This window comes from Calidris pugnax, unplaced genomic scaffold (genome assembly GCF_001431845.1).
Source record: "Calidris pugnax isolate Ruff unplaced genomic scaffold, ASM143184v1 scaffold219, whole genome shotgun sequence".
NCBI lineage: Eukaryota > Metazoa > Chordata > Aves > Charadriiformes > Scolopacidae > Calidris > Calidris pugnax.
In genome coordinates this window covers 3,082,361-3,107,518 of record NW_015094507.1, presented here as the reverse complement: position 1 = coordinate 3,107,518, position 25,158 = coordinate 3,082,361, and the positions used below count along the sequence as shown (strand labels likewise).

Below are 25,158 nucleotides of genomic sequence, written 5' to 3'. Positions count from 1 at the left end.
CAATCAATGAGTTTTAGGGCAACCAAACCTTTTAGTTTGGGGTTGTACAGGTATGGTTTGGGTTTTTTCCCAGGTAAGCAAGTATATTCTTGAATATATTCAAGTATATTTTTCTATATATGCCGGAATAACCCCAGTCTGGCCTTGGTAGGAATCAGATGGATAATACGCCTGGACCTTGGAGATGCTCCTTGTGTGCCAGCTGTGGTGATGCAGCTTTTCTGCCTCTTGGCTCTGCAGGCTGTACTGTGGTGTGCACGAAGGACACGGCTATCGGTGAATGTGAGAGCAGTTACTTGAGAATGCCAGGTGTCTTACCTTCGATGGAGTGGCGGAAAGGAGCTCTTCTTCCAGCCTTCCTCTGCCCTGTGCTATTTGCAGTACCACCAGCAAACCTTACTGGTCTGAAAGGGGCGATGAGTTGCTGGTTGCAGTTTCTCACCTCATGGGTTTGAAGGGCTGATTCTTAGACTGTCTTGCTTGAAGCCTGAAAACACTCATTCCTGCAGCAACTGCAAGAGACTTTGCCAGAGCTATGGCCACTAAAGCACTGTCTGCAGGGCCTGAGGGGCACTTCAGAATGGGAATCCAGCACAACCTGACCCTCCATCCACTTTAGTAAGATTCTGCAGAGCTGGGAAGTAAAATAGACAAATAATAGATTTAAATATACTGATATTCTTTCTTGCTTTCAGTTTTGAGAACAAGCTAGTTCATTGTAAAGAAATGAACTCAAAATTCTAAAAGTATACAGACTACAAACTTTGGCTTAATCATTTCTGTTAAACGACAGAACAATCTTTGTATAATTCAACAGTGAGAAAACCAACCATGTTCGTGCCTCCTTAGCCTCCCTTCTGCCCCGGGCACTTCCTGCTATTCAACTGTTGTTCTGTTTTCACCTACTAAATTCACTTCTAGCTGTTGTGAAAGAAGGAAGTGAGCAGACGGAGTCGCTCCCCGGAAAGGGCTGAAAAGACATGAACTTGCTAGTTCTGCTGTTTGTGAAGACAGACATTTTTCTTCATGTTACATATTAAGTTTTTAAGATGGTAAGTCAGCAGACACACATTAGCTCCAATGGCATTAAATTGTACCGCTTACGACTCTGGCCCCGAGACAGTCAACGCTCTCAAAACCCACATTGTGACAGAGCTGCAATAGTCAGAAAGTGCATTTCCTTTTCCCCGTGCGTGACTCTCAGTACTTTCATCTTTGCTAAATGTCAAGTGTGGGGTTTAATTCTGTGTTTCCTGGCTTGCGTGTGCCTTCCGCTTCAACCAACAGCAGGCACGGCTGCTGGCGTAGTTTTATCACACGCCAACATTAGCACACTGATAAAAAGGAGCATAGCGTGCACTTAACAGTCTTACCCTAAATACTGTAGGCAAATGTAATCTTTTTACTGATAACGTGGTCCAGAAGGAGTAAAGGTAAAGCCTGTAAATTCCAATGGCAGGGGGAGCAGGGGGGAGCACAGCTCTATCAGCAGGGCGCAGGACCCCTCCCTTTCGGTGAGAGAGAGGAGGGAAATCAAAGTTGAGTTCAAAGATTTGGTTGTCCACCAAAGATGACAAATAGAAGCTGGTAAGCCGTGGATGTTTGTTAATAAGCACTACAGCTTCCTTGTTAGTTCTGTTTGCTGGAGCTCCTTGTTTTTTCCAGAGCCAGCAATACCTACTGAGTTCCCTACTGCCAGAGCTTTTCTGATGGCAGAGACCCGGGATGGTGCAGCGAGGTGAGATCACAGAGCCAGCTGGTTTCTGGATGCTGTAATATTGTATGTATGTGCTCCATAGCTAAATAAGGCAGATCCGCCAATGCTTTGTGCTCCCCAGCTCAGCTCCAGCCCCATTCCCTGCAAGGAAATGAAGTGCTGGAATGCTGCCTTCCAGATCATAAAAAAAAGGGGCCGTCCCACTCCCCAGAGGGATGGTTAGATCTTGGGGACAGGCAAGAGGTAGCCTGGCACTAGGGCAGTGTCTGGGGTTATCACAGCCTGGGCTTTCATTGCTGCTCACACGGTGGCCCCAACAGCACAGATTTGCCTCAAGGGAGGCTGTGAGCGTAAGGTAGAGTTCATGGAATTGTCAGAGTTGGAAGGGACCTCTAGAGATCATCCAGCCCAACTCCCCTGCCAAAGCAGGGCTGCCCAGAGCACATCACTCAGGAGCATCCAGGCAGGGCTTGAAGATCTCCAGAGAAGGGGACTCCACACCCTCCCTGGGCAGCCTCTGCCAGGGCTCTGCCACCCTCACCCCAAAGAAGTTCCTCCTCGTATTTGAATAGAACTTCCCATGTTCCAGCTTGTGCCCATTGCCCCTCGTCCTGTCACTGGGAACCACTGAAAAGAGTCTGGCTCCATCCTCCTTCAACCCACCCTTTAGGTACTTGTCAGCATTAATAAGGTCTCCCCTCAGCCTTCTCTTCTCCAGACTAAAGAGTCCCAGCTCTCTCAGTCTTTCTTCATAAGGGAGATGCTCCAATCCTTGAATCATCTTTGTTGCCCTTCGCTGGACTCTTTCCAGTAGTTCCCTGTCTCTCTTGAACTGGGGAGCCCAGAACTGGACGCAGGATTCCAGTTTTGGCCTCACCAGTGCCGAGTAGAGGGGGACAATGACCTCCCTCCACCTCCTGGCCACACACTTCCCTGTGCAGGCCAGAGTTGCAGCCGCTGTGCCTGAAAAGCAGACTTAAAGGCTCTCCCTGAGGGAACGTTCCCTGGCTTGAGCCAACTCACCTGGGAGTAAACCAAAAACCCTCTTGGCAACCATGGGACTTCAAAGTTGGTTTTTTTTTTCCCTCTTAACGATTTCCTTCTAAACACTAGTTTGTGACCATGGCTTTGCAAGTCCAAAGGCTCTCGGAAAAAACTACCAGCTCCTTCCCAGTCTCGCTGGCAGCACGCGTGCCAGGAAGCACGGCCAGCTCTCCCAGGCTGGCTGGCACCTTCCCTCCCTGACTGCCTGCAGGGACAATACGAGGGGCTGCTCCCTGACCTCTGCCAGCGGCGGTGTCCCAGGGTGCCTGGCTGTGTCCTGGGATGCCCGGCTGTGCCATGCACGCTCTGTCAGGCAGCACTGCAATATATTCTCTTTGCTGGCAAAGCATCCGGCGTGTGGCTGGGGGCACTTTGCTGCACCCCCACTAGAGGGTCGGGATGTCGGTGTCACTCCCCTGTGGCTGCCACTGTCAGGGGTCCCTGTCACCACGCCTGCCGTGGTGGTGGCAGCAGAAGGCAATCGTGCCCGGTGCTGAAGGGGTTTTGTGTCCCATTTCCCAGCAGGGTGTGTGATGCTTCTACCCGTCCTGCCTGTTAAACTCCTCGGTGCCATGTGGGAGAGCGCAGCAGCAAACGACTGCTCTCCTGTTTCATAGAATCATAGAATCGTCTAGGTTGAAAGGGACCTTAAAGATTGTCTAGTCCAACCATCAGCCTAACTCTGACATAAAAAAAAACCAACAAAAAAAAACACCGCCCCACTAAACCATATTCTTGAGGACCATGTCAACCCATCTTTTGAACACCTTCAGGGATGGTGCCTCAACCACTTCCCTGGGCAGCCCATTCCAATGCTTGATAACCCTTTCCGTGAAGAAATGTTTCCTAATATCCAATCTAAACCTGCCCTGGCGCAACTTGAGGCCATTTCCCCTTGTCCTGTCTCCTGTGACTTGGGAGATGAGACTGACCCCCGCCTCCCCTGACCTCCATAGGAATTCGTGTAGATGGGCTTTGTAAGCCCTGGAAGGAGGACTCACAGCCCACCCAGCTCCTTACATCCTGGGTGAGAATTGTGTTTGTTTCTCCCGCCAGGCCCCACTATGGTATTTCCACCCTGTGGACCCCACGTGCCCTACACTCACCACCCCTCAGGGCTTTTCCAGACCGCACCATGGGTCAGGGCTTGTACAGTGGTGGCATAGAACAACCCAATCTTCTGCCTGCTGAGACAGAAACCCAAGTTGGAGGCGTGGGATGGTGCTGCTGCTGCCTCGCCTCACCCAGGAGAGGGGCTGCTGTACCAACACCCCTCCCCTCTGAATCCAGAGAATTAAAACTGAGTTCATAGAATCACAAAATGGTTAGAGCTGGAAGGGACCTTAAAGACCATCCCATCCCACCCCCTGCCCTGGGCAGGGACACCTCCCACCAGACCAAGTTGCTCCAAGCCCCCTCCAACCTGCCCTTGAACCCCTCCAGGGATGGGGCAGCCACAGCTTCTCGGGGCAACCTGGGCCAGGCTCTCACCACCCTCACACCAAACAAGTTCTTCCCCACATCTCAGCTCCATCTCCCCTCTTGCAGGGTCAAACCCTTCCCCCTCCTCCCATGGCTCCCCTCCCTGATCCAGGGCCCCTTGAGGGACTGGAAGGGGCTCCAAGGGCTCCCTGGAGCCTTCTCTTCTCCAGGCTGAACGCCCCCAACTCTCTCAGCCCCCCCTCACAGCAGAGGTTCTCCAGCCCTCACAGCATCTTGGTGGCCTCCTCTGGCCCCGCTCCAACAGCTCCATGTCCTTCTGCTGGTGGTGGCCCCAGAGCTGGAGGCAGCACTGGGGGGGTGTCTCCCCAGAGCGGAGCAGAGGGGCAGAATCCCCCCCTGGCCCTGCTGGCCACGCTGCTGGGGATACAGCCCAGGATGGGGTTGGTTTCTGGGCTGCCAGGGCACGTTGCTGGCTCGTGTTGAGCTTCTCATCCATCAACCCCCCCAAGACCTTCTCCTCAGGGCTGCCCTCCAGCCATGCTCCGCCCAGCCAGAGTTAAACGCGTTCCGAGGAAAACCCTACAGGAAACAGCTGTGACTCCCTCTCCGCCTCTTATTTCTCTGTGTGTATTTCTCTCCTCTTTGCTCTTTCCCCCATTCACGAAATCCGCCCGCCGCCCCGGCCCAGCCGCCCCCAGCCAGGGGCGGACCCGCCGCCCGTCCGCCCTCAGGCTCTCCCCGGCCGCAGGTGCCGCCTTTGCCGGTGCCGCCCTGACCCTTCTCAGGGCCGGCTTCGCCCGTACCCCCGGTCCTGCCCCGCATTGCCGTGCCCGGGACCCTTCCGTGCCCGGGGCCCCTCCGGCCACGCCTGCCCGCAGCCAAGATGGCTCCCCCGGCTTCACCTCGCCCTTTGCCGACATGGCGGCCGGCCTCAGTGCCGGGGGGGGCCGGCCTCTCCCGCCCGGCAGCATGAGCTGAGGGGGGACTGTGGGGGTACGGCCTGGCCCGGGGCAGCCCTGCTGTGCTTTTGGCTTTCCCCTTACTCCCCTCCACCGTGTTTTGCTCTCTGTGGGGAGCTGCAGCCTGATTTTCTCCTCGGGCAGTGCGGGGTTGGGGAGGGGGGAGGCGGCAGCCATAAGGAGGCCCCGGGTGGGTCCTGCCTTTGGGGCGGGGGGAGCTCCCCTGTGTTGTTCTTTCCTTTCACTGCCAAAGAAGGAGCAGTTGTTGAAATAACGCGTGTCTGCCTGCAGGACAAGGGGGAAAGAAAGGAGATCGGAAGAAGAGGAGCCCTTCTGCGGCCTCCAGAAGCAGCAGAGCCGGGTAAGGCCATGGCACCTCCTGCCCTGTCTGTGCAGGACCCTCGGTGTCCCTCAGTCCGGGAAATTCCCGCTAGCAGGGTGGCCCGGAGGGAATTCCAGTTTCCTCTTGAAAGTAAGTTTGTCCTGATTGCTCACTGGAAATGATGAAGTAACGGCAGGGGGTGGGAAACAGGATCGGGATTTTGTGGGCCCGTGGCTTGCTCCACGCGCTGGGTTACGTGGCCTCTCTTAAACCACATTTCCTCGTCGAGGTTTGGTCAGTGTTAGCGTCAAAGCACCGCTGGATAAACCTGTTGGGGAAATACTTGCTCCTCCCCAGGAGGGAGGGAAGGATGCCAGCTGTAATTCACTTCTCTTCTTTATAGGTTTTGAATAAACAGCCCATCTGGCAGCTTCTTGTAAAGAAAATCCTGGCATTATGTCTAGAGCGTGCCGACCCCTTCCCAGGAGGTCTCCCTCGCTGTCGAAAGATTGAAGGGCATTACTAGATGTGCTGTTTCTGATTCCTAGAAAAAAATTTTCTCGGTGAGAAAAGTTACATGTGATGACTGACTGTTGACATCAGCAGGCATATGTGCTTTGAAAGGGCACACCGTCCCTCAGCCCGATCAGCTGATGCGAAGCATGTAACCAGCTTGTTTGTTTCATTCCAGTGAGCTGGGATTGACAAACCATGAAGGAAGAAGGAGGGGATCCTGAAGCAGTGACAGGCTGTTTGCTCCCGGGCTCTGTCCAAGGGGACTGCTTGTCTGTCAGTGCTGCTCCCAGGTAGGACACTGACGTAATAGTGTGTCTCTTCCACACGCCTAAAGGTGCAGGGCTGAGCTGAGGTCTTCCTTATCCTCACAAACAACTCTCTCCATTAGTTTTGGGAGTAGAACTGCTGTAGCCTTGACTTAACACTGCCTTGCATGGTCAAACCGCACTCTGAAGTTGTTGCAGGACTAGAGGGAGCTGATCCAAAGGGAAACTTTTTTTTAAATAAGGTGATTTGTTTTATCTGAACCTCATCATCACATGGCTGCACATGTTGTTAGCCCTGTCGTGGCAGTATGAGGAAAGAGTCTGGCACAGGCAGCTGGCAGCAACGGCCAGGATCGCAGCAGCCCATGTCAATGACAGCTTTAAGCTGCTGTGGTACCAGAGCAGCAGCTCCTCATGCTGTAATCTCCTGCTTGCCCTTGGAGGGGTAGGGTTGGTTGGGGTTTTGGTGGTGGTTTTTTTTTCCAGACCAAGAACTGAAATAAGCAGTTTTGTTTCTAAAATATTCACATACTTAAAAAGTAGCACAAATCGTGAAAGCAGTATTTGAGGAAAGTTACTCCTTCTCTTGTGTTCCTTATGCACAGATCGTCTGTGTTTTGGGACATGAAGAGCAATGGAGGAGAAGCTTCCCTCTGTGAAGCGACTGTTGGGGATCAGAGGGTTGTAGGCTTTGTTTTGTTTTTAACCTTTTCCTCTGTTTTTCCTGGAAACCCTGTGAATGCACTGACCTTGTTCGCCCTTCCAAGGCAAGGCAGCTGGTCTCCTCCAGTATCGCAGCCAAAATCTCCACTTTGGTTGTTAGTGAGTCAGCATTCTGCAAAGGTCAGAGGTGCATCTTAGCTACAAGTCTACTCAACACAGAAGCACCTAAGGAATGTTTGGGTTTTTTAAAAAGAATCTGCATGGGAATATTTACTTCATTTTTCAGTACTAATCTCTTCTAGGGATTTCTTTGGCCCTTGCAGCTGTAACACTGACAGCACCCCTGAGATAAGAGTGTGTTGCCCTCTTCATTTTATGGAAGAGGAAATAAATTTGAGCCTGCAGGGTCCCACGCCATTGCCTGACCACTGGGTCTGGTTCCTCTGTCCTATCACTCTTTACCAAAAGAGCAGAAGGATACAGCTGGTGGAGGGGGCAGAGCAGATAGTCACAATCTGCTTTTTTAATTGCATATAAGTAAACAAAACAGATGAAGGAAGAAACTTGCACAAAATCTCCTGGAATCTCTGTTAACTGCTAGGAACTAAATTCAGATTTCATGAGAAACACTCTTGTTCCGTCCCCTTTTTTTTTTTTTCTTTTATGAAAAGCATCATCTGTTACTTGAGTGAGCGGAAAAAAACATGATGTCTGCTCACATTTACCCTGCTCAATCTCATCATCAGTGCTCAGTGGGTGTTTTAAGTGAAGCTCCTGCCTGAAAGTCCTTATGGCAGTAAGGACTGAGTCAATTCCTCCTCTGGTGTTTCCAGAAGTGTGAGCTGGAGTACGACAGTGCTCTGCTCAGAGCCTGTACTATTAGTCTCAGCAGCCTCACAAGGGGTTGTGCAGGGTGGCCAAATGCTGGTGACTGAGGTGGCAAGTGGAAACTGAGGGTGTGTGGGGCTCTTCTCCATCTTTCCTTGCAAGTGTCTTCCCTTGAGGTCTACAGAGAGCCCCTCTTACTGAGTTATTGCTAAGCACGCTTTGGCCCAAGGATTCCTACTCACTCCTCTATGTTTGTCATTCTGTGAGCTCCTGCCCCACCAGCTTTTTGCCTTCCACTCCTCTGCTGCCCCAGGCACTTGTGTGGCTGTGCTGGGAGCTGCTGGAGTGGAATGCTTTAGTTTTATCCTCTCCAAAAGAATTGCCCATCCACTATGGCTCCTGGTGTGGAGTTAGATGGCACCTGCCCTGCCCTGCTCTCCACCCAGCCACATGTTCCTGCCCTCTGCTGCAGTGGACTGGTTCAGGAAGCTCAAGAGAAGGGTGTTGGGATGTGTGGATGTTTCAGCTACAGCTTTCCGAAGTGCTGTGCACAGGGTATACAACACAGCTGCCCTGGGGTCTCCACACCAGGAAATCCTTGCTATCCCTGTGGGGTTGAGGTGGTTTAAGTTCTAAGATATTCTTTCCTTCTGCTGGTAGGCGTGATAAATTTCATGAACAGAGCCAGGAAGGATGGGTTTAACTTGTGACATCTAGAGGCATCAGTGGGAAAGGGAAGGGACCCTGAACAACATGTTTCCTTTGAAATTGCACACATAATATACCTTGAAGTGAATATACTCCACAGCTTTCTAGTATTAGGGTCTGAATCTGTACTTCTGGGAAGCCTCTAGGAAAGCCAGATTTGTTGTGGGCTCCTACTTAGGGCTGAGGGCTGTTGTCTGTGGGTTTTGTGGTCGTTCTTCCTTTATATATTTAAATTCACCCTTATTTTCTTAAATGAAGTACCAATATGCTAGAACAGCTTCTCTCAGCTCATAAAGTAGTGCAAAAATGCCAGGTTGTCTGTGTTGAATTCCTCTTGGATTTTTTGTGCTCTAAAACCCTGGCTCTGTTGTGTTTATGTCTCTCCAGTGGGATTGTGGAAGGAAAAGAGCCATCCCCAAGTCATCGCTGGGAGGAGAGCAGCACGTTGGACCTGCCTTCAGTTTGTGACCTGGCGGAGCACTTTCTGCCTCCACGCAGCTCTGAAAACAGCGAGGAGCTTTTTTGTTCTGTGGATACTTTTCCCTCTCCGCCCGCAGGTAACGACAGCTTCTCCCTCTCCACATGTGCTTTCTTTAGCCTGTACGTTACCCCTTTAGGCAGGGTGTCATTTGCCTGACAGCAGCCTGTAACTGTGACAGCATCTGCTTTGTCTTAAAGCAGTTCACTAGAACTACAGTTGGTTCCAGCTTGACACAGTGTGAACTGAGGGTCGATGAGACACAGGAGAGGAGCACAGAGGATACTGTCAGCTGCTAGTGTTTTGACAACACTTTTTCTTCACGTTTACTGTCTTCTCAGAGGAAGAGAGTTACTTGACCTAAGCAACAGAGCAATCCTCCAGGTATCAGTGGGAAACACTGTCTCGAATTACCGTAGTCAGTAGGAAAAGTTTTTCATCTTTTCCTTGTGTTCTTCACGTGCTCATCGTTTGTCTTCCACTCATGAGCTCAGGATGGGGCCTCTGTAGCACTTTACTTTGAAATTGCCACAGTGAATGTTTGCTTGTGCTGTTGACATGAGTGTGATGAGAACTGCTTCAGTTCAGCTCTTGGGAGACAGCAATTCCCTCGCTTGAAGAAGGACTGATTCCTGCAAGTGCAGCGTTTTAGGTCAGCCCCTGCTCCGGATTCTCAGCAGTAGTGGCGTGTCTGTGAAGATCAAGGGATAGTGGGCACATTCTGACCACTGCACCCCTCAGCCCTGTCAGTGTGAATATATGGCAAGAAGCGTGAAATCGAAATGCACTGGTGCAGTGACACTTCGTGCCACGTATTCGTACTGGCTGAGCTGAAGGTTGTAGTAATTAATATTGGGGGGGAATAAAATCTGATCAGCAGATAACGTGTGGAGATGGTTTGTCAAGGTGCCTGAGCAGGTGAAACGCCACTGCTGACGTTTCTGGTTGTTTTGGAGTCTTAAGTATTTTAAAAGTAGAGTTTGGCTCTTTTTCTGCCTCTGACACTGTGTGGTTTACTTTGGCCTAGCTCCAAGAGGTCACCTTGGAATTAGGTGTGTGAGTTTTTTCAGTGGGAACTCCAGTATTTTCTATGCTAAACAGATATGCTAACAGGACCTACCAAACTAATCTAGCCCTGTTGATGCTGACGACTTGACTATGCAGTTGTCTTCACCTCTAATGGTGGTACGTCCAGAACTGCCATGAAATCTGCAAAGAGTAGATACCAATCCTTGCTTTGATTTTCCTGTGCAGACCAGGAAGTCACGTGTCTTACATTACTACTGATGAAAATCTTCTACCGTAACCTCTACTTCAAACTGAGATCCATATCACATCCCATGATCCATATTGCATTAGAGGAATAGCGTATCTGGTTTGAGGTTTTCCTTTATTTTTTGTGCATAAGAGTGGTGACCACCACGGCGAGGAATGTCCTGAGCAAGCCTTTTCCGCTGTGATGGGGGAGGAGGATGGGGAAGTTCCTCTGACAGTGAGACAGGATGGAAGGCATTTGTCTGCTCAGGTTTCACAAGCCCCATGTAGCAGGTATGAAGAAACTCTGGGAGCTGTGAGGCAGTTCCTGCAACGTTGGTAGAGCGGCTTAATTGCTCAAATGCCATTTAGTGTGGCCTGGGGCAACTGGGGTTGATTGCTGTCGTGGCTGGGATGCACGAATGACCGCTCAGCAGTCCTAAGACTGGTCTGAGGCACAGCCACGGTGACACATGTGGAAATGAAGACAGTCAGCTCTAAACCCAGATGACGGCATTGGGCAAGTCCTTTACAGCGCACACGTGGAAGACATAGCTAAAGCTCAGCACCAAGGCATGCTGAGAGGCCGGGTCTGGCCTCCTTGCTGTCTTCAACACCTGCTGGTGTCAGCAGGGATTCCAGGTATGCTGAGGAGGGCAGATCAGGCCTATGCACCCTCTCCTTCATTGCTTGTTTTAGAGACCCCTTGCAGCTAAATCCACTTTGCAATAATTGCGGGTTGCACGCTGTGAAACGTTCCTTACCCTTACTCCCTTAACCGGGAGTGAAATAACCAAGTATCATGTTGGACACTGTTCATACTTGGAGCATCTCTTTCTCCTTATCAAACCAATATCAAAACCAATATCCAACCAGTATCAAACCAATATACAAACTCACATGTTTGTATACTCAAAACTCTGTTTTGAGACAACTTCAGCTTTCTAATCCCTTGAGTTTAGTCAGAGTGGCAGAAAAGGTGAGAGGATGGACTGGGGGTGTTCAGCCTGGAGAAAAGGAGGCTGAGGGGGAGACCTTCTTGCTCTCTACCCGGAAGGAGGGTGTAGCCAGGGGTGGTTGTTCTCTTCTCCCGAGGAACAGGGAGCCTCGGGTTGCGCCAGGGGAGGTTTAGGATGGATATTGGGAAAAATTTCTTCACTGCAAGGGTTGTCAGGCATTGGAAGAGGCTGCCCCGGGAAGTTGTGGAGTCACCACCCATGGAGGTATTTAAAAGACATGTAGATGTGGTGCTGAGGGACATGGGTTAGTGGTGGGCTTGGCACTGCTGGGTTAGCGGTTGGACTCCATCATCTTAAAGGTCCTCTTCCAACCTTGACGATTCTATGACTATGGTTTTTAAAACAGTCTGCCCCTGTCAAATGTTCCTGCATGAGCAAGTTCTGTCAAGAATATCTTGGGAAAGGAACCTCCTTGGCTTGTTTGTTTCCTCATGAAACATTGTGAACTTCTCCTGTGACACAAAGTAAATTAGGAGAGTGGGGGTGGCTCCAGCCTGCAGGATGAGCCAGAGATTGCATCCTGGGGCTTGGGCGGGATGGATGATGAGCCTTCTCATCCAACTTGAGAAATTTTTATTAGGGGTGACGATCTTCCTTGGTGATTCAAAAGGGTTTCCAAAAGCCCATTAGGTCTCTGGGAATGCAACAGCTTCCTTAGGAAAGGAGCGGACTGACAGGACAGGCTGAGTTTTCTGACACCTCTCACGTGCACTGGACTGAGACTGACTAGAATATCGTGCCGTCCCAGCCCCAGGGGTCGGAAATGGATGTGGAGGTATTCCTAGTGCCTGAGTCACTTGTAATAGGTCTTATTAGTCTAGAGATGCTCCGTCACTTGTAATAGCAGAAGATAGTGCCCATTAGCCATGAAAACAGGGCCTTAGGGAAGCAGGCATCCCTAGGGAAGAAACCAGTAGTCCTGTGGGAACACTACTAAATGTCTAAGTTAGGTGTAAATGGCTGGTTTTAGGATTTGTACAGGAGTGAGGGTTTGCTCCTGCACATGCCTGCTCTTGGCTTATTGTCATAAAGGGTTCAAGTGTTTAAGCAGTAATAGGCTGAGAAAATGAAATTGGATCAGTGAACTTTTCAATATGCTTCTTTTTATTTTTTTTTCCTTTTTACCCCATACTGGAAAAGAATAATACAAAAAATGCATTGTTTATAGTGTTTCTGATCTGTCACTCACTAGCACAATGCTGCAGCAGCACCTCCCCAGTTCCTCTGGATGAAGAAAAGTTGCCAGCGAAAGCTCTAACTTGGCAGCGCTCAGAGGTGTGTGTGGGAAGCCTGAAATTATTTGTATTAATATTTGAAAGGCAGCTAGTAAATGTTGTTTACAATGAAATAAGTCCCTGGCGGCATTCCTTTTTCTTGCAGGGCACTGAACCAGAGCATACCAGGGACAGTGGAAACATAGTCTTTGCCTGGAAAAATTGCAGCCTAAAAAAGGGTTAGAGGCTTGTCTACGGGTGTGGTGCAGGCAGGGTCCTGGGCTCTGCTCATGCTGGGTTTGCCAGTGATGCTGCCAGGCTTTGGGACACCCTGTGAGACCTCAGCCGTGGCCCCCTGCCTGGGAACCTGCCTGTCTGCAGCCCTCAGCCCCCTCCTGCTCCCTGGGACCAGCCATCCTGGAGGAACAGGTCTCCTCCTTCCTCCTGTAGCCTCTCTCTGGAGCACTTATTTCTTTGTAAGAAGTAGTTAAAAAGCTTGTGTCCTTAGGAAGAAGAGATGGGTAGACAGGGTCACCCAGTGGAAGGGGAAGATACATGGAAAATGTTCATGTGTTTTCTCACAGGAACAGAGACAATAGAGGAAGGATGACAGTAGGAGAGGAAGGGTAATGCTGGAGAGACTGGGCGGAGCAGGAAAACTGTGGTTGGACAGGCTGTGTGTATCTAAAATCTGGCTAGCTTTAAGAAAACAAAAAAAAAAAGCCAATTTGGGGGATAGAGGTGTTCAACATTTAATTGCCTCGCCAAAAGCACTACTTCAATTCCTGCAATTTGCTACAAATTTGAGGCCAGGTTTACCTTTGGTTGTTTTCCATGGACTGCCCTGACCTCTCTCCTGCAGCCGGAGCCCCTGACCGTGCTTCTAATTCCTGCTCCATCCTTAGTGCTGGTACTCGAGTGCCACGTGAGGAGTTGGCTCAGGGAGTTGGCCCTGCTTGCTGGGCAGCCACGTGAGTATCTGTGTGGATGAGATGGGGACAGCTGCTCTTCCTGACAGCAACAGAGTCATTCGCCAAGACACAGCCGTCTGCAACGTGTCCTGTCTTTAATATGGGGTTACAGCCTTTCCAGAATGGTGGCTTGTGGAAAAAGCAGTGTTGGAGCTTTTCCATGGCTTTTCCCATGCAAGGAGCCAGGCTGGAGATTCTTTTTGATCGGTCGTGGTTTTTTAAGGCTTCCTTCAAGAATGGTCTGGTTGGAACAAGTGTTGGGGGCTTGGTGGAAATGGAGAAGAACTGTTTCACTGGAGCCTCCCTGGCAAATCAGTGAGTCTGGGCCATGGCACTGTTGCTGAAATTGTGTCTGAAGCTGAAATTGTGTCTGAAGCCAAGAAGACACCTGATTGCAAGATTAGCCCCGTTTAAAAATAAAAGCTGTTGTGATTTTTGGGCTGTTGTAGTTGCTTCCTGGGTTTTCAATTAACCAAGCATGTGTGTCAAACAAAGCAGAGGTTTCCAACCTGGTAGCACAGCTGACAGTTCTATGGGCGCCCGGGATTCCTCTGGAAAAAATGCTACACATCCCCAATGAATTCACATGCCTGCTTTTGCAGTGGGTTGTTGAGTCTTTTATTAGCAACTCAGAAGTCACGTTAACGTTGGTGCATGTGTTCTGATTCGTCCTTAAATGCCCTCTCCTGTTTATCACGTCCACTTGCCTGTCAAGAGTTGCTTAATCGCTTTTGCAGAAGTGGGTTGTGTTTACTGAAGAGTCTGGCGTGGTTTGCACTTTTTTCTGTGTGGGGATTGTACACAAGGGCTGACGTAGAAGCTGAAAACGGAAGGAGCAGGCTGTACTTCTCCTGTCAGCAGTAAACATTCAGCAGGAAACTTGATGATTCGGTTCAGTTCAGAACTCAATGTATTCATTCATTGCTTGGTACAGGAGTTACAGATTGGCTGTCTGAGCTACCACTGCTACCAGAATTGCAGAATTCTCAAACTGCCTTTTTGTCTGGCCATGCTGAAGGCAACCTCAAAGCTAAAGACTTTTATGTATATTCTCATTTAAGAGGTCTGTGTTAAGTTTGTAAATCCAAAACAGGAATTGTAAATCACTTTCAGACTGAGCCAAAACTGAGTTAAGAAGGGCTTGTGCTTGCACTCCTGGCTGCTGTGGTTAGATACAGAAACTTCTGATAGTCTCCCTTTTACCAAAATGCTACCGATTGCCCAAAGAATACTTTACTTCTTGGCTTCATGTGGAGATAGAATCATCTAGGTTGGAAGGGTCCTTCAAGATCTAGTCCAACCATCAACCTAACTCTGAATGAGTTAGATGAAGGGGAGGGTGCTGTGCAAAGATACCTTGTGCTGTTACAAAGAGTCTCCTTTGAATGCAGGGAGTTAACGTGCTCTCCCACCTCCAAACCTTCTTCACTTTGAACTGTGAGCTCGAACATCGTCGGAATTAATGGGTTTTTTTAGGCAGATGACCCGTGCATAACTACCTTGGACTTGCTGAAGATCACAGCCCCTATTTTGTGAAGTATTGGATTTTTAATGATTTTTGGTTTGTTTCCTGCTGCCCTCTAGTGAGCAGTGTTACCTGTTTCCGACGCTGCCAGCCTTGCACGCTTGGAACTTAGAGGAATAGGGGTTTATTTTTTGCTTCAGCCAGTGGCAGGGATGTAAGTGGCTGGGTCGAGCTCAGGCCCGTGTCACTTCACTGCTCTTGAGAAATGGTGCTAAACAGTCCCCAAGGCTGGTGTGGGAACACTTCTTAGGAGGGTTGGTGGCACGTTGTTTGCTGCAGAGATCTTGGCATAAGGTGGCTCATGTTGCCTGTTGGTGAAGTGTTTGGTTTTGTCTGGGAAGAGCCTTCCTACTTCTGTCTCTCACTATCACAGCCCTGCTGGGATCTGATTTTTCTTATGTAAATGAAGTGTCTTTAAAGCTTGGTTGTATCATGCTTTTTTTTGGGTGCAACTGTCACTTTTTTAGCCTTTCCAAAAGTTCTGGTTTTAGCAACTTTATGTTTTATCCGTGATACTGGTGCAAACATCCAGTTATTTGTCAAGGTGGGTGATTTGTTTAGCTTACCAAAAGCAAAGAAGCACCTATTTTCAAGTGAACATGTTTTGTTATTTTTTATTGATGATTTCTAACCAAGTACACTCTCAAATATTAGATTTTCCTTAATACTTCAGTCTTTTCAAAAGGGGAAGAAAAAGGTGAAATGTTTCAGATCCTAATAGTTTTGTGTAGATGTTGTGGGCTCAAGTGGACTTGAATTTATGCAGCTCCACCAATGTGATGGGCAGGCCCTTGGGTTGGGTAACGACGTGTCTCTGGTGAGTTTGGCAGCATTAACTTCCCAAGCATCGCTTTGTGGCCCAGTTGTGTTGAATATGGAATGATGCTGCAGGGTGGAATTCACGCTGCCTTACATAAAAGGAAACCGCATGACTCAAAAAATAAAGCACTCAGCACCCTTGAGTCGCTGAAGGTCTTACATCTTTTGTGAATTAATTTTTCAGCAATGTGTTACGTAAAGCATCCAGCCAAAAATAAATCTTGGAAGATAAAAAGACAGTGCTTTATCTTTCACACTCTGAGGAAGAATACTAATCCTATTTTAAGGAGAATTAGAGCACCATGCTGACATCAGTAAGGGAAAGAACTGAGACATGTGACATGCCTTTTAGACTTTAATGCTTCTGAGTACCTCTGTGTTCTGTGAAGATGAACAGTTTGTACTAAACCATTAAAAATTAGCAATCAAGTCCAGAGGAAATGCTCTTCAGTAACAAAGACCAGGAGTTGCACTTAAGCTCTCAAGTTGTTGGAATTCTGGAGTCCTGTGTGTAAAGGAAAAGCCCAGGAGTTTGGCTCTCGGAGGTGCCGGGGGACAACTGTGCGGTGCCACTGGGTGCTGTGGGCTAAGGCTTCGTATTGACTTGTTTTGAGTTCCATCTTCTGCTCAGAGTGAATTCCTCCTCATGTTTAGGTGGAACTTCTTATACTCAAGTTTGTGCCCATTTCCTCTTGTCCTGTCACTGGGCACCACTGAAAAAAAGACCGTCCCCATCCTCGACACCCTCCCTTTAAGTATTTATAAGCATTGATCAGATCCCCGCTCAGCCTTCTCTTCTCCACACTCCAAAGACCCCAGTCCCTCAGCCTCTCCTCATGAGATGCTCCAGGCTCCTCATCATCTTTGTAGCCCTCTGCTGTACCCTCTCCAGCAGTTCCCTGTCCTTGAACTGGGCAGCCAAGAACTGGACCCAGTGCTCCAGATGGGGCTTCCCCAGGGCAGAGCAGAGGGGCAGGATGACCTCTCTTGACCTGTGGGTCACACTCTTCCTGATGCCTCCCAGGATGCCCTTGGCCTTCTTGGCCACAAGGGCCCATTGCTGGCTCATGAGCATCCTGTTTTCCACCAGGACTCCCAGGTCTTTCTCCTCAGAGCTGCTCTCCAGCAGGTCACCCCCAACCTGTACTGGTGCAGGGGTTATTTCTCCCCAGGTCCATCACCCTACACTTGCCTTTATTGAAGTTCATCAGGTTAAATCAGTCACGGTGACTGCTCTGTGACCCTGGACCTGGCTCTTGGCTGCTGTGGGCTCTGCTCCTTGTACCCATGGTCTCTGTGCCTCTTGCTCACATTACCTCCATGGGGCAGCGATTGTTCTGTGCCCCACAGTTACCTACTGTGCAGAGGACAGGGAAGTCTCCAGCTGCCTTCTGGGCTAACAAAGCTCAGCAGCACTTTGTACGTGCCTGACCTGGTACAAAGACCTGACATTTTAAACTTCTGAAGGAAGCATCTCCTTGTTGGGTCATAGAAGGTGAAACAAAGTTCAGAGCAAGGAACAGTAAATACTCCAAGTGGAACCGTTAAGCCATGAATCAGAGAACACATTTGTCCCATTCATCATTGAGAACAAGTTGTGTTTCTGAGGTAGCTCATAACTCTTTAGGTTGTTTTCCATTTTAGACCTAAAGTCTGTACATTGTGAACTTGAAGCAGAGTTGCTGTGGTGCACTATGTGATCTAGAGCCTGGATACTGAGTTGCCAAAATGTGCTTACAGGTAGCAAGGCTCATGAACCGAATGGATGCTGCTGATCCCTTACATTGATAACAGATTTTTAGGGAGGCTTTTGTTTTCCTGTGTGCAAAAATGTGTGTCAGGGTCTGATTGACGAGGCCTCATGCAAATGAGGATTTCAGCAGTTTTGTCAGTTCTTTATTGACACACAATACAACAGGAAGCATCTCCAGAGAAGAAAACACAGGACAGGGTGGTATGAGAATGCCCAAAGTGGGTCAGTGATGTCTGCTTGAGTGGTATTTTGTCTTCAGCAGCAGGTACTGGTGATATTTAAGAGCAGGACAAACAGAACTGATCCCATCCCTGTCAGCCTTTAGGTTCCAGGACTTCTGGTGGAGGAGCCACAGATGGCATATCCCTGTGTCACTAGCTCCTGATGAATGATCCTTCCAGGAATTTGTCTAAGTGCTTCTGGACCTCTCTGTCTCTCTCGATGTGGGAGTGGGACTGTGGGGAGCCACTGGCTCTGTTTTGCATCTTTTGCTTCCTTTGGTGCCTCAAATCTCCTGAGTTCCTGCAGGCCAAGAAACAGTGTATGATCACTGTTGTTTCTTTCTCCAAGCCATTTGTGGTCTTACAGACATCATACACAGTCTCCCTCTTGTATTTTTTCCAGGCTAAAGAAACATGGTGTGCTTTATTTTTATCTCAAAGAAAAGCCATTCCGAGACTTCAGGCAGCTTTAGACTGTGTTTCTGTGTGTCCCTTCCAGCTTGTCCCTGATCTTTTAGAGATGTGAGGACAAAACCTGTGCACAGTGTGGTGTCTGTGACACAGCTGAGGGCAGTCTGTCCTTGCTTTTAGTTCTTAGTGCATTGTTCTTCTAGATTTATTTCTTTTTCTCTCTTTTCCCCCCAATTTTGTACCTGTAGTAGAAGAAGGGAAGTCTTCCCTTGCTGGGCACTGAGCTATGCTCTCAAAAAGGTCCTCTCTTGAAAGATCTCTTGCTACTTAAGTAATACAAGGCTAGGATCCCTGCGAGGATGTCAAAGTTGTCTTTTGCTCTTTTCCTGGTATTTTCACTCACTGCAGTCTGTTCACATGCTTTGTTCTGTTCTTACCTTCCCTTGTAATATTTCTTGCTTTTGCACTTTCACTGCCTTGTCTCCTGTTCTGTGCTAAATCGTGGTGGTTTTTTTTCCCCCACATGTCTCCATTGTCCACATACAGCCACCTGCCTGCTGGGGATTCAGGGTAACCCGGTCCCAAAAAGTAGAAAGACCTTTCAGTAGATGGTCCTCGAAACAGCACGGAAATATTTACTCCGTCAGCCTGTAATTAAAGACTAGAAATCCTAAATGCCGTCCTCCCACACTGTGCTGTTTGCTTAGTGTTCAACATGATCCCTAAATCAACTGTTACTGCTGGACTTTTATTTCAGGAAACTTCATGGTTTTTATTGGCTTTGCTTCCAAAACCCTGATGGCCCAGTTTTCAATAAAATGTTTGCTCTGCCTTTGATGTTTGCTGTGCTTGTATTTTCCAAGGTGGTTTTCTGGCCATTCCTGGTTATACGGCTCAAGGGTTTGGCTTAGACTTGAAATGGCAAAACTAAAATGTGAAGACAGTGTTTTAGTGATTTACAAAGGTCAGACAGGGCGATGAGTCAGGTTCAGCAAAATAAACGTGATCCTACTTCAGCAGCCAGTGCAGGGATTTACTGCGTGTAGGGGAATCTGCGTATCCGTATAAAAGGTCATGATAACAAACCATCATTGGCATGCATTTCAAAAAGGAGGCTGCACAAAAGCTCACACCTGCTTTCAAGATGCCATATAGCTAATTTCATTACTGTAACAAATACATTTGTAGCTTTTCTTAAAGCTCCATCTACTGGACATGACCGACTACGAAATGCTTTACTTTTAAACTGACGGCAGCAGCCTGGCTGTTAGCTGTAGAGTATCATAAAGCTCTAAAATGTGCACACATGGCATATGCAAACAATATGTATCTATTTTAGGTCTCATTAATCTTTTACCAGTTGTCTGGTGTGAGAAGGGCCTAGTTCAAGAAGAATCTTAGGCATCAATACAGGTTAGGCATAGACCTACTGGAGACAAGCTCTGAAGAAAAGGATCTGGGGGTCCTGGTGGACAGCAAAATGACAATGAGCAAGCAGTGTGCTCTTGTGGCCAGGAAGGCCAATGGAATCCTGGGCTGCGTAGGGAAGAGTGTGGCCAGCAGGTCAAGGGAAGTCATTCTCCCCCTCTGCTCTGCACTGGTGAGGCCACAACTGGAATCCTGCATCCAGTTCTGGGCTCCCCAGTTCAAGAGGGACAGGGAACTACTGGAAAGAGTCCAGCGAAGGGCTACAAAGGTGATTCAAGGATTGGAGCATCTCCCTTATGAGGAGAGGCTGAGAGAGCTGGGACTCTTTAGTCTGGAGAAGAGAAGGCTGAGGGGAGACCTTAATGCCTACAAGCATCTCAAGGGCGGGCTGAGGGAGGAGGGAGCCAGACTCTTTTCAGTAGTTGCCAGTGAGAGGACGAGGGGTAACGGGCACAAGTTGGAACATAAAGGGTTCCACTTGAATATGAGGAAGAACTTCTTCACGGTGAGGGTGGCAGAGCCCTGGAACAGGCTGCCCAGGGAGGGTGTGGAGTCCCCTTCTTTGGAGATTTTCAAGACCCGCCTGGATGCTCCTGAGTAACATGCTCTGACAAGCTCTGGGTGGTCCTGCTTCAGCAGGGGAGTTGGACTAGATGATCTCTGTGATCCCTTCCAACTCTAAAAATTCAGTGAAAATCACTTGCTGGCACACAGCCCTGCCACATCCGTGCCAGGCAGTGGGACCTGCAGTAGGTGGGCAGAGCTGTGCCTCCCGCTGGGACTGGGGTCTTTTAATCTCCTCTCGCCCCGTGGCTCTGCTAGGAGAGTCCCTAGGGGCCATTTCTGCCTTATATTTATCTGAACTGTCGTTCCAACCTGGGCTTTTATTTCTGTCGTCGTAGCTATCGGTGTTTGTCCGTTGCTGTGACCTAATCTAATTCAGGCTGCAGTAATGTCATTATGGCACTTGTTCCTAAGGTGGCTGCAAGGCACTTTTGTACATTCTCAACGCCGATGCTGTTTTATCTTAACCAGGCCAGTTAGGGAGCGTTAGCTGTTTAAATAAGGAGGAATTAAATCCTGTAAATAAATGACAGAGAACAAGACTTTGTTCAACTCCTTATGAATCATTTTCTATCCTCTGAAGTGCAGGTGTGGGCTCCTTTGAGACGGAAAATGGAAGGTTTGGAGCAGAAACCATTCAAATAGGTGTTTTATAGAGGAATGATAGACAAGTTCAGACTCTGTAAAGCCTGTGTCTTTCAGCCATCATTTGTAACCACCACGATGCCATTAAATATTATGGGGACAAATAAGAATTTCTAAGGTAATACAAGAACAGACCTAAAGAATTCTTATTGACCAAGATACAGATTGATACCAGGTTGGCGTGGGGGTGTCTTTGGGTAGCCAGATGCTACTGGCTCCGTAAAGCTGCAAAATAACAGTGCAGACGTGGCTGAAAAGCTGATCCTTGCTTTGGGTTCCACCTTAAAGGGGGCTTCCATGGGCTTCCCGGTTCTGTAAATAGGTTTTATCATGTATGTAGTGTGAAGTTTCTTCTGTGCTTGAAGCCATCTCTTGTAGCCCTACTCAGTTTCTCTAAAACATCAGCTCTTTTCCTCACCTCTTGGAGTCATCCGTGGAAGTGGATCTGGCCTGGAGCAACTGGATGCCAGATGTTGATAGTCAACTGATGCTGCTGGAGGGAGCAGTGTGTTTGCTGACCTTAATAGTTCCCTGTAAAACAAAGGTTCACTCGAGATGGCTGCTGTCACCACACCAAGCTTCTGTCTGAAACAAATTTGTCTGTAAATTGTCTTTAGTTGGGCTCCAGAATCTTCAGGGAAAGGCTATGTTAACAGGTCTGTATGGCATCCGGTGTGTCTCTTGGGAAACCAGCATGGAAACCATGGCCCAGAACAATATGTCAGCAATTAAGTATCATTCCTTGTCTAGTCCTTCAGGAGCATGACTCCAGAATGTATTAATGCCCATGATACCAGTTTTGTAGATTGGTTTGGGTGTCCTTCCACGCTTCTCTTGCAGAGACCCTCAGCTGCTTCCCTGCCTGACTCTGCTTCCCTGCCTGACTACTGTGGCTCTGTGCAAGGGTGCTCAAGTGCCAATAGAAAGGATAAGGGTTGAATAAAAGTGTAGGATTCAGGAAAGGGAAACAGGAAATTAAAATCTCTCTGAGGTAGAGGGAGAGGCCAGGAATCCTGTGCAAAATCCATTTTGTTGTTTAATTTCCAGCTAATAGATTTTGATTTATTTTGCCATTATTTCGAAGCTGAGAAGCTTTAGGAACAATCCCTGATGTAACCGTGGGGCTGGAAGGGTATGGGAAGATGGATAGCAATGGCAGTGATGGAGAGAAGATTTTACACGTGTGTGGGAGCTGGGCAGCATTCCATCTTTGCCTGTCATCTTGGCCTACCATTTTAACTGCAGTCCATTGCCTCTTTTTCAGACAAGTTATGTTTTTATATGCGGAATTCCTAGATAACTTTCCATAGCTGTGCTTCTTACCGTTGGGAAGTGGCTGTTGATTAGTGTGTCCATTTTTTTTGGATCCAGGCATCCCAAAAGCATTTCACCAAGCAAAGCACAGAGGGCTGGGAAAATGTCCTCTGCTCTCCTGATGTATCAGTGACTTTGGGTGCCACTTGTGTGCAGCAGGAGGACGCCAACGTCATTTTTAATTCAGGCTTCTTTGCAGAGTCTGGAGAAAGGCCGTGCTGCAGGAAGAGAGACTTTCTTCTCTGCTGTGCTGTTTCCCAGCTTTGAGAATCTCTATTCAGAGACCTGTAGGAGAGGGTTTCATAAACTCATCCTTCTTTATAGCACCAAAGCTGTGACAGGATTTCCCCCTGATCTGAGGGACAGAGGCTGAGACACCTGAGAGAAGGTCTGGGAGATGGTGCAGGACTGGGAGCTGCCCCCTCCCCACAGCATACCGAGTGTCTGCTTCCCTTCACCTCTTCTTTCTGATGGGAAATCCAGCAAGTGCTCCTGCCCTTGTCGCAGCACTGCCTGCCTGTAAAAGTTTGGTCCAGTTTTTGGCACTGGTAAGTGTCTAAACAAGATAGTATGAAACTAGATTTCAGTGTATGTCTGAGCACTGAGTGCTCTGTGTTTGAAATAAGTTCACTTTCTCTACTACTGTAGAGAAAAAGGCTTGGTTTTCTTTTTTTATAAAGAAGAAAACAAAGCCTCTAGGATGTATTTTTAACTTTAAAATCATGTAAGCAGTTTGTGTCGAAAGATTCACAGAGATGAGAGTTACACGGGGGGCAAAGACCACAGAGGGATTGGACTCCAGCTCCTGCAGACCCTGCTGCAGGGTGTCCAGGTTAGACTGGTCCCATTTCCAGTTCTGCTTTTAAGGAAGAGAAGCACCTTTTGTGGGAAACAATTTCAGTGTAGCTCCAGTTTTCCTTAACAGCTGAGAGGAGCAGCTCCAAAGCCATCCTGTGGGCCATAAGCCAGGGTATGCATTTTATAATTAAGTACAATATACGGTAAGAGCAGCTGTGAAATGTGCTGGTGTTTCCAGTCACTTTGGATTGCGAGAACTGCTGTACAGCTGAAGCATCTCCACAAAATACTTTATTTTTTCTTGAAGAAAAATGAATATGCATGCCATGGATCCTTAAATAATTGAAATAACTGGGGAAAGCTGTGGAGGTGTGTAAGGTTCCTGCTACCTGGATATTTATTCATAGCATCTTTTCATTAGTGCTAAATTCTTTTGTGTGAAGCTCCCAAGATGCTGGTTCCTTTCTTGTATGATGAAGCTGCTCTTTGCAGCTTGTCATTATGGTTTTGTTGTAGCACAGATACTGCAAACATGACCCCAGACGTAATAATGTGTGTTGAGCAGCCAGCAAGTGGCAAAACACAAAATGACTGTGATAACTTTGCTATGTAAAACCAGCATCACTGGTCCCTGCTGTCTGGAGAGTCTGCCTTGGTGCCTCCGCTTGTCGGCGGCATCCCTTGTGTGTGGGTGGTAAAGATCTGTGACAATGGCTTAAAATCCCAATTCAAACCAGGAAGGATGTCTGACTTGGACAGAAAAGGGTGAGTTGCCTGGTAAGCCACGCTGAGGCCACCCTGTGCCAGCCTGCCACCGTCTTTCTTTCATAGCACGGCCCTGTGTGGGTCACCCAGGTTAGCTCAGGTGTGTGGGGCAGCAGTATAGGTGTGTCAGTCTGAAATGCAGCTCTACCCGAGAAAAAAAACCTGGGTGACAATGCTGCAGGGCTCCCAGGGAACCTTGGCTTCAAACATTTCATCAGGTGCTCTGGAGCGTAGAGCCTCCAGCCCGGCTGTGAGCAGGGTTTGGAGTTTAGAGGGTGGTTTGGTACTCAGGGGATAGAATGCGTAAATACGAAATGTCACTCCTCAAGTCTCTTTAAAAACTCTTGTTTCCCTGCTTGTTCTTTTAAATATGCTGATTTGCTGGCAGTGGCTTTCATTTCTGCTTGGTTTTCTCAAGTGTTTGCCTCTGGTGGATGCATGTTTCACCTGCCCGGCACCCAGTCTCGCTGCTTGCACTGAGAATCGTGGAATCGTCGAGGTTGGAAGGGACCATTAAGATCATCAAGTCCAAGCATTAACCTAACCCTGCCAAGCCCACCACCAACCCATGTCCCTCAGCACCACGTCTGCCCAGCTTTTCAATACCTCCAGGGATGGCAACTCCATCACTTCCCCGGGCAGCTCTTCCAAAGCCTGATAACCCTTGCAGTGAAGAAATTTTTCCCAATATCCATCCTAAACCTCCCCTGGCACAACTTGAGGCCATTTCCTCTTGTCCTATGGCCTGTTCCTTGGGAGAAGAGACCATCCCCCCCTGGCTACACCCTCCTTTCAGGGAGCTGTAGAAGCTTTACCTTCTGGTGCCTGAAAGACAGCGGTTTGCATCGTGCCACATGTTGTACCATGTTTGTACATGACTGTTCCTCCCACTCTGAGGGTGCTTTTATGTAATTCATCATCGTTACTGCTGAGATAGCAAACAGACCCCCTGGAGCTGCATAAATAAATAATCAGGGAATGTTCTTTTATTACCAGTTTACAGGGATGGCTTATGTAAGCAACATGTGCCAGAGCACTGTGTGCTGAAATACCAGTATCTCTCCAGTGTGTCTGAATGTCACGGAGATAAGGGAAATGAGCCTCTCTGAAGTGTCTGCATGGCCTAAGCAGTGAACCTATACAGTAATGAAGGATGTTTCTTTGTTAAGCTATTAGCAAGATTTTTACTCTTTTTTTTTTTTTTTTTTCCTGGTGTGATTCTAAAAGTAGAGGGTTTGCCCTGCAATTTGTCAGATCCATCTGTCCTGTTACACAAAACTCCTTGAGGACCCTGAGAGGCCTCAGTTCTTAGTGTGAAGTTCAGCCTCTTCTGGGCATGTGTTACACCAGTGATCATTTATGCGCAGCCTGACTTTCTCCTTTTCACTGGGGGGCTTTCACTCCACATTTCTCTCTATCATTCAAACCTTTTCTCAGACGTGCAGCGTGACTGTGTGCTGGAAAAACGACCCAGGCTTTATTGGATCCGAAAGGCTCTGCACTTAGGCTTGTC

General features: G+C 48.4%; 1 protein-coding gene across 5 annotated transcripts in view; it reads left to right on the top strand.

Annotated features, from left to right (window-relative positions):
- Positions 1-4,752: 4,752 nt before the first annotated feature.
- Positions 4,753-25,158, top strand: part of LOC106901793 (chromosome unknown open reading frame, human C20orf196) — a 48,750-nt gene continuing 28,344 nt past the window's right edge. Inside the window, exons 1-5 of one of the 5 annotated variants that reach the window (XM_014964787.1) lie at positions 4,935-5,197; positions 5,455-5,524; positions 5,889-6,048; positions 6,177-6,291; positions 8,854-9,023. In XM_014964787.1, the coding sequence (XP_014820273.1) occupies positions 6,197-6,291; positions 8,854-9,023 (265 nt within the window). In that variant the 5' untranslated portion in view covers positions 4,935-5,197; positions 5,455-5,524; positions 5,889-6,048; positions 6,177-6,196. Of the gene's footprint in view, positions 4,828-4,934; positions 5,636-5,888; positions 6,049-6,176; positions 6,292-8,853; positions 9,024-25,158 lie in introns of those variants that run through there. The other 4 variants (XM_014964786.1, XM_014964785.1, XM_014964784.1 and 1 more) reach the window with 4 other exon arrangements.